Genomic DNA, 13087 nt, shown 5'->3' with positions numbered 1-13087 from the left:
CAAAGGAGGCATCTAGAACAATAGATTCTATTAAATAGACTGGTCTCAGTGATTAAGATGTAATGGCTTTTCATCTCACTTGGTAGCCAGTTGTTGCCTTTAATACACTAGCTTTGCATACTCCCAGGTAGTGCAAAAATTATTTTTCATGTCCAGCTGAAGTATTTAACTTAAATTTTTTTGTGTGTGCTTGAACTTTTATACATATGAATCAACTATAATTCAATGAAATAATGGAAAAATCAGCACCAGGGAAGAGAACCTTACAAATTGAAGTGCTGCCCACTAAAGACAGCTCAGGGTATTCTTCAGCCTTGCTCCTACCACTTACTCTACAGTGATGTTTGTGATGAGTGTTTGCAATAGATGCAGGAAGCAGGATTTCAGCCAGAAGCACTGAAACATCAAGACTTATAATACTCTATATAAAGACCTTTGAAACTAAGTGTGAATGAGAGGGAAATGTTGTCAGAGACAGAAAAAACTTAGAATATGATATTCTGTTTCTGAGATGAAACCAATAGTACCTATCTTTCCCAGGAATATCTGGATAAAATAACCAGGACTAGTAATTCCTTAGATTAAGTAGGTATTGTCTTTGTGTGTTCTTTTATTTTGTGTTTGTTTGTTTTCAGTGCTAGAGATTGAACCCTGGGGCTTGTGCATGCTAGGCAAGTACTATATTCTAAGTTATAACTTTGTCCAGCCTGCCCCCCTCCATGTTTGTTTTCCCTCTAAAAGAAAACCTTTTTTAAATAATAGCCCTTGGAGCTGGGTATGGTGGTACATGCCTGTAATCCCAGCAATCGGGAGGCTGAGGCAGGAGGATTGCCACCAATTCAAGACCAGCCTGGACTACACAGTGAAACCCTGTCTATAAACATAAACAAAAGCCCTTGGAATCTGTGGCTGGTAAACTTCCCACCTGATTAAAAAACTAATGCTGTTTGCATTTGCCTAAATCATCTATTCCTCTGCTTGTTCAAAAGTAGTAGTCTTCTGTGCAGATGGTAAATTACTCCATTGCTTTTCACCAGCTGCCAGCTTCTACCTCAGATGTACTCTAAAGTGTGGGTGGATGGTCCTAGTTATTTTATAAAGTTTTTAAAAAGTACTTTGTGCTTCTGCAGATCAAAGCTGCTTTGTGATGTGAGATATTATCATTTTTATTATTTTAATCTCTTGCAAATTGACTTGAGGGGGGAAGGTAATACACACTGATTTTAGAGGCTTAAATGGTTAAGTTAATGGCTTAATAACTTACGATTTAATCTTTAAATTGTTGAGTCCTTTCAAGGTAGTTTTAGATGAGTAGATGGCTAAGGAATATAAAAATAAGTGTCTATACAAGCTCACTCAAAATCATTTCAATTCATGATTCACTGTCTGGTTCATCCATGCACTGTACAAAAATTGTTTCTTTTTCAACAGTGTAATAAATTCACATTATACATTTTGGTTTTTCCTTAGGGGAGAAAATATTATTCTCTGTAACTAAAGTTCAGAACAGAGAAAAGAATGAAGCATAGGTGTCTTGGAAATATATTGGAAATATTACAAATCTTTCCCTGCAAATACTTTTCACATTGTTACCTAATGATAGGTTGACAACAGCCTGAGGTCTCAAACCAGTCTAAAGATGCTAAGTCTTCCAGGTTGTTTTTGAAAATGAAATATAAATGCCATTCTTTAGCTGTTCTAGTTTACCTCCTACCACTGTTCTTGTCCGTGCATTTTTCAGTATGAAGATGGAAAAATGCTTTAACTTTTTTTTCTCAGAATACAAATAATGTATATCTTAGCATTCTGGAGAAAACATTTCTTTCCAAGTGTCACAGCATTTTCTGATTACAAAAATAATTTATAAAACACAGAAAAGGACATAGAAGAAAGTTTAAACCTGTATTTTTATTTGTTCTTCAGTTCTTTTTTTCTACACACACTGTATTAACATTCACATTGACATATTGTTTTAAACCTGCTTCTTTCACTCAGGATATTATAAGCTTTTTCAAATGTCATTAAAACTTATTTCCATATTATGTTAAATTACATCTGTATAATATTCATTTAACCAATCCATTTTTATTGGATATTTAGGCTATTCCAGGTTGTTTTTCTCACAGTTAAAAATATTATATAGAATTACCAAAGAAGAGAAATCATTGCCCCTTGTTTTCTTACTAGATTTTTTTTAGATTAGCATCACATGGCTGAGCATTTGGGTTTAGGATTCAAATAGATCTGAATTTTAGTCCTGGTTCTACCATACTTGCTGGCTTTATGACCTTGAATAAGTCACTTGCCTGATAACCCTCTATTTCTTTCATCTGTAAAATGAAGATAATATCTATAGCTGCCTCATAAGGTTATTATGGAAATTAAATGAAATGGTAGTTTATGTAAAGTATACTACCTGGGACATAAAGTATACCTGGGACATAGTATGTACTCAGTAAAGTATAGCAGTTGTTTTTACTTATTATTTTTGCATGTACATTTCTGGTTACTTCCTTAGGATAGATTCTCAGAATCAGGATTGCTAAGGTAAAAATAATATTTGAAAGATTTTGGCACATATTGCCATCAAAAGTGTTACATAAAGATATTAATGATTGAACTAGGCGTGGTGGTACACACTGGTAGTCTGAGCACTGGAGGCTGAGGAAGAAGGATAGCAAGTTCATGACCAGCTTGGGCTACATAGTCAATTGCAGGCCAGCCTGGATTATATACCAAGACCTTATCTTAAAAAAAAAAAGATACTAATGATTTACAAAGCCCACTCCTTTAGAAAGTTGTATTAATTTACACTTGCAACTCCATCATTTGAGAGTATGAATTTCTTAGAGTTCTCATTCTCACTTGAGGTTATTAAAGTATTTTTTGCCATTTTGTTAGGCAAAAATGGTTGGTGTTTACTTAGCTACGTCTTAATGTCTAAATGTTAAAAGACCTTTCAAAATACTTTACAATGACAGTAGTTTGTGAAGCTCAGAAATAATGTAATCCATCTATTTTTATTAAAGAGGGGTAGTCTGAATTAGTTAATTCACAAAAAATCTTTATATACAGTACAGTTTCATTACTTAAACCAAGAGATGAGAATTTTTATCAGTAGAGAGGGTTGTTAGGGTTACTTTAAGGAGTATATGAGATTTCATTATAATTACACCGTTGCTTCTTTTTCACAAAAGGATGGTGCTGAAATACATGAAAGTTGTTTTTTCTCAATTAATTTAAAATTTACCTCATACTACTTTTAATTTGGTAGGTATATCCTTTCTCTATGTATAAACTCCTCAATAGTGCTATAGTATGTATGAAGTTTTAGCCTCACATGGGGCACGGTGTGGGGGGAGTATGCCATATGTTCCATTAAGAGATTTGAGGTATTCAAATATTCCTCTTCCATTTTCTGTTTGCTTCTCAAACTGGATCTGTTTAAATTTTAATTCCTTTATCCATTTTTTGCATCTATGCTTTTAAAATCTGTTTTAATAGTTCATAATGACATTAAATGAACAAAAGAACAAAGCAATAGAGTTTAATTTTAGCTAATTACCTAATCTTTATGCTTTCCAACTACATAATCAGTATAGCGATGAAATAGAAAAATTGGATACAAGTAAATTGTTTAAACAAAATTAAGTAAAATTATCAATGATTTACAAAAATATATTAGTAATAACACGATATAGCTGTATTTTCAAAGGATTGAAAATTAATGGAAGAAATTTTCCTTTCCACTAGCTTTGCAAGAAGGAAATAATCTTCTTTGAATATCCTCCTGTAAATCCCACTGCAAATTGTAGTCTGCACAGAACAGAATCAGGGTGCCTAATCCTCCTCTTTTCATGGTTTAGTCTATACAAAGAGGAGAGCTGGAAATTGGATCTTTTGACAGCAGTTACTAAGCAACAGAATTTGGATGCTTTTGGTTAACATCCTAATATGTCATGTAGCTGATTTGTTTTCTAGTTTGTGCACATATTAGCTAAGAAAAATGGATACTCCAGAAGTGACTAGAGGTCCCTCTATGGCTGGGAGGTGGGTGTTTGTTGTCATTTTGTTTAATACACTGTGTCTTTTTACATTTTTATCAGTTTGACACATAAAGGAACATGGTACAGAACTTTCAGACTTTGCAACTTTTTATTTTTTTTTTGGTACCGGGCCTCGAACTCGGGTCCTTGCACTTGCGCAGCAGGCAACAAAACCACTGAGCTAAATCCCCGGCCCAACTTTTTATATTATTAACCATATTCATTCAGTGGTGCATGTTATATGAAAATGTAATTTTTTCCTGAAAAGCAGGGAGAACAAATAAGAGATTTTAAGGTCAATCTAGGAAAGTTTAAGTGCTTTGCCAAAACTTTAGGTCCACTTCCTGAGGCAGTTTCATTAGTAGACAGCTAATGTTTGCTTGGTCTACTTCCAAATTATTTTTAGAAACTAGAGATTATTACTGATAACACCAATTTAAAATTGCTCATTTACGTTTTTATATGCTACCAAATATGATTTGAGTGTGCTTTCAACTAATTGCTGACAGATTTACTACATTAGGGATTTTCTAAGCCATTAGATTCCTACTGTCATCAAATTTCTACTAACTGGGTTTAGGTATTTCATGCCAACTACTTCAAAATTGAGGTGAATTCTTTCATCTCCTAAAAGAACCAGAGAATTTGGCATCCCTTACCTAAGAGTACTAAAGAGGTTATAGAAAATGGAGGACAGTCTGCTTAGAACACACTTTGCTTGGTTTGTGATTCTGAAAGACAAGGATTAACATGAAGTTAAGGCTGGAGTGCTTGCATTTGCATTCATATGACTCCAGAGCCGGCAGCTGTCATCCCACCCCTATTCACAGGTGGATCTAGCTTCTCTAAGATTCCAGGAGTAAGCTGTGTGTTTGAAGAACTTGCAGTGTCCTGCACAATATGCAGACCTGCTTCCAACTCCTACATGGGAAGATCCCATCTCTCCCATTCCTCGGTGCTTAGAATGTGTTCAGTGTACTCTTGCCTTGAGTTCTGGATTGTCTTTTATGACACTTAAATCTATGTTAAACGGTCTGTCTTTGCAAGCAAAAGAGAAAGTACCCTAGAATTTAATGCTGGCAGTCTTACTATGTGCACAGCTAAATTGTAGGATTCTGTGTTTTTTAGAGGTGGTTTTCGTTTTTTACAGCAGACCTCAGCATTTCTATGCTGACCTCTATGCCACTGTTTCTTCTTTATTACTTTGCTTCTTTTTTTTTTTCTGACTTTTCACTGACTCCAAGACCTTCCATGTATGCCAATAACTTCACCTGCTCTTCAGGAAATTCCTAAACAAAACTAAGATGACCATATATTCTTTAGATTGATTTTTCTAAAGACTCAGTAAGATAGAGTACCTATCTCCAGCTTCAGCCCAGCTAGCTGCCTCTGTGTTATGGCATCATTTTTCTGGAGCAGGCACTGTGTGTCTGTTCTGTGCTATTAGTGATGGCAAGCTATGATATTCTGATTAGGACAGTTTGTATGATTTTACTTTTCCTGCATCTTTTCTTCCAGTACCTTCTGCTTTTTTGGGTTTATCTACCTAACATTGTGTCAGAACTTCCCAGCTCTGTATGTGAATATCTCACTAGACTTTAGCAGCTTGTCTTATGTACTTGCCAGTCAAATCTGAGTCGCTTCTTGGTGAACATTCTGCTAGAGACTGCAGCCAGGAAGCTAAGAGTTTTTGAGGAGACTAAACAGAAATCATGGACCCAGGGGAAGAAGGATGACCTCATCATATTACACTAGTGATCAGATAAGGAAGAGACTGTAAGAAGTGAAAGATATATATGTATATATTTAAATTAGAGCAGAGTAGCTACCCAGAGGAGTTTCAGTTGACTAGTCAATTGAAACTAGTCAGGTTACAACTGGCATTGCACAGGCTTTGTCATGGTTAGTACATTGTTAAGAGAGTTGGCTGCAAGTTTGTCTCTCTGTGGTAGTAATTAGTACACCGAGAGCTGTCTGTAAAAACCAACAACAAAAAAGCAACAACAAAACCCCACTACATTAAATGACTGTATTTTTCTTCTAAAATCTTGTAAGTTGCTATGCAGTTAACTGGGAAGTGATTTATAATGTTTTGTGGGTTACAATATCTGAGAAGTTAGTGAGATTACTTACCAGTAGCTATTTATCATCATCTTAGACCCCAGGAATGTCCTGAGTAGGTCTCTTCTGAGTTTTTTCTCTGTGGGTCTCAGACTAGCTATGTAAATTATACATTGTTTTGAGAAAGGAGAAGGGCTGATTCAGGGAAAATACAGAACTACTGTCTTGCAGCCAGCCAGGCCCTGGTATCTCAGGCCTCTGTAGCTCTTATCCATGATCTCACAGCCTAACAAACACAAGTATATTTTTGCCTCAGAGATTTTAGTAGAATTCTGAAAAATGTTTTGAAAAGCAAAGCATTATTTTTAATGATTCCATGAAATCATCTGAGTTTATAAAAAATCACATTGGCTGCTGTATTGATCTAGTCTTCAAAAATAGCAAAGAACCTGTGCAGAACTGCTTCTAGATTATTCCAGTGTCTTGGATATACCAACTCAAAGCCAAAAGGAGCCAGCATTATGTATGAAGAGATGGAAACATTCTATTCTCATCTTCTCTTCCTTGGGGTTGAGCACAGGGGGAAATAGCTAAAGGGCTCTTCTTTTCCTTTTCTTCAGGCGTACTCCTGATTTATTCTCCATTCAGCTTTTACACTGTTCTTTGTTTTCATTTCACTTGCCAAATAAGTATCTTTGACATCTATTTCTTTCTCATCACTGTACTCATTCATTCACCAAATCCTTTCAGTTCTACCTCCTAAAATATTTTTAGAACCTGTCCACTTCTCAGCATACCCACTTCTAGGCCACCATCATTTCTCACCTAGAATTCCATTCTCAAACTATTACTCCCTTCTAATGCTTTTCTGTACATTAGCCAGAAAAAATGTTCTAAAACATAATCATAAACCTTACATTTCATTCCATGCTTAAAACACTGTAGTAGCTGTTTATTGCCTTAACAATAAAATTATAACTCATAGGAAATTTGTAAGCCCCTCGGTGTCCAGACTCATTTATCACCTTTACTGTTTCATCTTTCACCCACCATTGCCCTGTACTCTGCATCAACACCATCGCCTCTTCATTTTAATTCTTATTGGCTGTATATTCATTCCTGCAGCATTCCTGAATTTTCTCGTCTCTGTGCCTCATAATGTTAAGTACACTCTACTAGAATACTTTCTTCCCCCACTTTCCACTAGTCAGCTCCTATTCATTCTGCAGATCTCAATTTAGATGTTACTTCCTAAGTTTAAGAGACCTTCCTCAACTCCCTAAGTTCCTTTATGAGTCTGGGATAGGATGAATTACACTGCAGTAATGAACAACCCTAAAATCTCAATGGTTTAACACAATTAAGTGCATTTCTTGCTCACTCTATATGTCCATCATGGCTCAGAAGGTGATCGCTAGTCATTGCAGTTTCTCAGAGATTCAAGATAATAGAGGCTCCATCTCATATGTGATTCCATGAGAGACAAGACAGTAAAAGGAATGTGGCAAATCATGCTGTGACTCTTTAAATCTTCTCTCAGAAAATGATATATTTCTACTCACACTATTAACTTTTATAAAGGTATTTATTATTCGGTCCATTGCCTTCCTTAATGTTTGACACATAATAGTAATTCAAATATATTTGAATGAATATAATGCTCCTTATTGTGTGAGTCCTTAGTCCTATATTCTTCTCTTTTACCATTTGTCCTTGAATATCTCCATCCCCTGTCATGATTTCAGCACTGTCCTGTGAATGATTTGCATTCCCTAGATTCAATCAGACATCTCCAGCTACTACTTGATGCTTCTATTTGAATTTAAAATGCATAAATTTATTTTTTTTAGTAAATAGTTGTTATTTTCTGGTAAGTCATTATATTAAGTGACATAAGGATACAGATAAGGTTAAAACAGTACTTTCTTCTGAGTGCTTACAGTCCAGGGTAATACAGGGAAAAATACTATGAATCCACAATATATGCAAAATATACAAGGAAGAAGAGGGACAAGTGACTTAGGGCCAGATGGAATTAGAATTTGTTTCAACTGTTGAATCTGTTGAGCAAACATCATTACTGAATACTGTTCTGTGCAGGGCACTAAAGATAAAATGAACAGTGAAGTTTTAATCCAATCCACCAGCCAGTGTGGATATAGGTAGCTAAGGAGAAAAGGTTAGATGAAATTTTGATGAAGTGTGGTACAGTGATTGAGGGATAAAGGAAATGGAACAAAGAAAAATATTTCCACTAGAAGGGTTTGATCTGATTAAATATCTGGAGGCAGAAATAATTGTTGTTATGCCAGGAAAGATTTACATCTGAGGAACTGAATGAGGATGGTGACAATGAGGATCTATTATGGTAACTTTTCTTAATTGTTACAAATAGTTTAGAGACTAAGTATACATGGATTTTTTTAATATTATTGGTTTGTTTTACTTTATTTATGTACCTAATTCTAAAGTTTCTATGGTTAAAATATATTCACTAAAGAATATTATGCCACCCCAAGCAACATGTGGGTGGGAACCAGAGCAGGAGTTGCTGTCTTGGTGCTCTGCAGTTACTTATCAACCAGAAAGATTTGGCTGGATGCAGAAATTAATTTGTACTCATGACACCAATGGAATGCACTGAACTTCACTCATAGCTTATAGTTTCTGGAATAGAAACCCCCATCATTTACAGAAGGGCTGGTCTCAAGGCCATCGACACTTATATTTAACTTATACGTAAACTAATTCTGTCTAGTTTCAAATTGGCATCTGTGCCAAGATACAACAGCTTCCTTCACTGCTTGTTTTAATTTGCATTTCTTTGTCAGGCTTATCTTTGGGTTTTATCTTTGGGTCTGATTTTACACATGCATCTTCCTGCTTCATTCCTAACTTATGTATGATCTCATTAAGTTGTTCAGGCTGGTGTTGAACTCCTGTGTTCAAGTGATCCTCCTATCTCGACCTCCTGAGTAGCTACATGCCTGGCTCATTCCCAGTTTTAATTCTTTCTTGAACTCTTTACTATTATTGTCTTATCTGAGATGATAGGATTCTGGTCTTTCATTGTTATTCCTGCCTAAGAGGACCACAATTCTTGCAGGTACATCCAATTTACTCTACATATTTCTTCTGTCTCAATCTAGAACTTGAGAGTGATAATTCTGAAGTCAACCTCCTAACAAAAATATGAGAGACCAGTTTGATAAACATGATGAGATTTCTAGTTGATTAATGATCAGCTGTTTCTCAAGATGCCCAGTTATCATACCTGTAGCTCTTACTGCTGAAAATAACCTTAACCTGCTCTCTACTGAGTTATAATCCATTTATGTTATCTTGGACAAGTCATTTGACTGCTTGGGGCCTCAATTTCCTTATAAGCACTTTTTCAGGTCTAAAACCCTATAATGTATTAAATTTAATTTATTGTACTCTGAAGTTTTACCTAGCTTTGTTTAGGTTTTTCCCAAGAATTAAGTAATTTTAATGTTTTTGGAAATTTTCATAATTATGGAAGGTAGTGAGATAATAAATGATTTTGCTTTCTTTCAGATCTTTGATGATGCATACAAATCTCAACTCAGTTGTGTGGTTGTGGATGACATTGAGAGATTACTTGGTGAGTCATAACTTTGGCCATTGTACTCCCTGCCACTTTACCACTGAGGTCTCAAATATTACAAGAGACAAATAATGATATTTATAAACTGTAGAGCAGTAGAAACCCTGTTCTTTATCTTACAAAGAAATATAAATTATATCTGATATCAACAGTAGTATTCATGGTAAGATGCTTTATGACCTTAATTACATTATAAACTGACTTCTTTTTTTTTTTTTCTTGGCACCGGGGATCGAACTCGGGACCTTACGCTTGCAAGGCGGGTGGCAGAACCACTGAGCCAATTACATTTATTTCTTTAGAGGAGAAGGATGGCATCCTTGAGACAGATTTATTTTTATTAAAATTCCTATGAAATATTTTAAAAAACAAATATTTAAAAATACAGACTCACCAGGAAATATAAGTAGATAGATTACATTTTAGAGACTCTTTCCTCAAATGTAAAGTTCTATGATATAAAGACATTATCTTAGCACAGGTAGTTGTTAGCTTAATTTAAAAAATAAATTATGATCTCTGGAACATGATTATTTGCATGTCACAATGAAGCCCTCAACAGTCTCTGATGAGGGGTCTCCCTCTTTTGATCCCAACCACAAATCAAATAGCAAGATTATGCAATTGCAAGATTAGGTTGAATAACTTAAAATTGTAAAACTGTAAAGTTGACTACAATTCACCAGATCTGTCAGTGTTCTTTGCCCTCCAAAACCTTCATTTCCATTTGCTTTGAGTAAGTCATTTTATGCTCAAGGATGTAGTTCCCAACACACAATGTGACTCTCTTTTCAATCCTGATCATTTAACCCCATGTCTCATTTATTCATTGTCTCTTATATTTCAGTGCTTAGATGTGAACAATTACGAATATATGGAAAGTCCTAATCTCTCCATTTAGGACTTGTCAAAATGTTTGTGGCCCTGACCAAAAAAAAAAAGTTACTTCTGAAATAGCACATTAGTTGTAAATTGTGAATTTAAGAATTTGTTAAATTCAAGTGTTACTCAGCCAAATATTGACACGATATATCATCACAATATCCTCTTAAGAGCAGCTTGTACATTGCTAACAAATTTTGCCACGAAAACTGGCTCTCTGAATTTGTCTGCCAACCTTGGCCAGTGTTTTGAATCCAGTGACAAAATTATACAAGTCTCTATATAGGAAATAGGCAATAGGGCCATAAACCTACTTTTCAAATATTCACAATCCTTTGTTGATCTGTGAATACGCTCACTAAAAGACAGCCTGTGAATGTAAATGTTTATGTCAATTACTGTTACATTTTTCAAGCAAAGTGAGATAACAGAAATGTCCAATAGGATCTATGTAGGCCCCTCCAGATTTTTTTTTTTTTTTTATACCGGGGATCGAATTCGGGTCCTTGTGCTTGTGCAGCAGGTGGTGAAACCACTGAGCTAAATCTCCAGCCCTCTCCAGATGTTTTTTGGTACTGGGGATCGAACTTGGGTCCTTGCGCTTGTGGGGCAGGCAGCGGCACCACTGAGGTAAATCCCCCCCGGCCTTGCAGACATTTTCATTTTGGAAAAACATTTTAGTATAATTCTAGCAGAAATGATAGGAAACATGATTCAGTGTGGACTTATAATCACATAAACCTTGGAGTCAGTATCATTATAATTGTGGATACTTTAATCAAATCTCAGCCTCCTTAACAGTAGTGAAGAAACAAATGTCTAAACTGACTTCTTATAAGGACCCATGTCTCATATGATTTTCTGTCTTCTACAGTTTTCTATCTTCTACATTACTAATAAATGATTAATAATTGTTGTTCATAGATATATTTGCTTTTCAGTACTTCTGAGTTGCCTGTAACTTAGAGGTCCACTTGTGAACTTTGACAGAATGAGAGTTTAGGATTGGCATGAAACCCATAGATTCACTAAGGCTTTTAGGACAGAAGTTGTAAGCTATCTGTACCTCAGTTTCTGCTCTTTTATCAAAGATTATAATCCCTTTTTTGCTTATCCACAAAGTAATTTTGAAGACAGAAATGAGATAGTAAATGTTGAAAACATTGTGAAAGTTAAAAGTACTTTATAGTAATTTTTAAAAATATTTGTTTAACATTTTCTATGTTGAAGTACAGTCCAGCAGGATATAAAGATGAGTAAGACTTGATCCCTGTACTCAGTTCAGGAGTAAACTAGAAGTAAATACCAGATCATTCTTATTACTTTTACATTTTATTCACTGTAAAATTAAATCAGTCTGTAATAAATCATTATAATAATGAATCATGATGGGATAATAAACTCCATTGAAATAGAAACCCACCTGGTGACTTAATAAATATCTGAGAATACTATCCAACACCTGATTAACCTTTGTTAGGTTGCTTATAGTAATGTAGTAATGATTTCAAGTTAACTATTCTTATCATATTTTCTCCATGATTTTTGGACATCATTAGGTCCCCTATTATTGTTTTCTTGAAGTTTGGCAATGTTTGTTATAAAGCAAAGGAGGTATATCTGTGAGGTCTCCTTAAATTGATGGTTTTATCTAATGACCTAGGTTTCTGGTATGCTATGTTTGATTCATTCTCAGCCCAGTTTATAGGATTATTTCTTTAAAAGCTTTTAGACACATACTTATAGCTCTGTGTAAATTCCTTTATCTAAACACAATTGAGATGTGTGGTCATAGCAACACTACTGTGTCAGGAATGTGTGCCCTCTGAGTATATTTTCACTTGTATGAATAGTTATTTTCTGTACTTGTTTGTTCATTTATTCAGTAAGCATTTGCTGAGTCCTTACTACTGTGCTAGAATTATTAGCACAGAAAAATAAATAAGATACTGCCTGTCTGTTGTAATATACAGTAATGGCAAAAACTAATGCAAACAGAATGTGTATGTGTTCTGGATATTCAGAAAACAGCAATAACTTTTGACTTTAGGATCTCATTCCTGCAAGTAGCTCTAAGCACAAAGCTGGGTTCTTATGCAATTTACAGAGAAAGCTAAGGAGTGGCATTTATGCTGAATCTTGAAATATTAGTAGAAGCTTAATAGGAAGAAAGCTCCCTTCACCATGTGAGGGCCAATCTTAGTGGTTCTACCATTATTTTAGTTATATTAAAATTTCTTATCATCCCCCCTGTCCCACCCAGTACTGGGAATTGGACTCAAGGACTTCTCACTGAGCTACCTCCCTAGCCCTTTTTAAATTTATTTTGAGACAGCATCTTACTAAGTCACTAAGTTGTCCTGGCTAAGCTCAAACTTTTGAGCTTCCTTGCCTCAGCCTCAGTACTGGGATTACTTGTGCACCACCATGTCCACCTCCTTTCCACCCATTTTCTATCATTAAATTTTCT

The 13087-nt window shown here is 35.2% G+C and overlaps 1 protein-coding gene across 2 annotated transcripts in view; it reads left to right on the top strand.

The window, feature by feature from the left end:
• Positions 1-13087, top strand: part of Nsf (N-ethylmaleimide sensitive factor, vesicle fusing ATPase) — a 154174-nt gene that overhangs the window by 109548 nt on the left and 31539 nt on the right. For both annotated transcript variants that reach the window (XM_004868669.2, NM_001310283.1), the window contains exon 16: positions 9666-9732. In XM_004868669.2, coding sequence (XP_004868726.1) covers positions 9666-9732 — 67 coding nt within the window. The remainder of the gene's footprint in view (positions 1-9665; positions 9733-13087) is intronic.

Source organism: Heterocephalus glaber, unplaced genomic scaffold, assembly GCF_053883595.1.
Source record: "Heterocephalus glaber isolate CG9 unplaced genomic scaffold, H.glaber_assembly_v1.0 deba00001813, whole genome shotgun sequence".
NCBI lineage: Eukaryota > Metazoa > Chordata > Mammalia > Rodentia > Bathyergidae > Heterocephalus > Heterocephalus glaber.
This window is presented reverse-complemented; position numbering and strand designations above follow the sequence as displayed.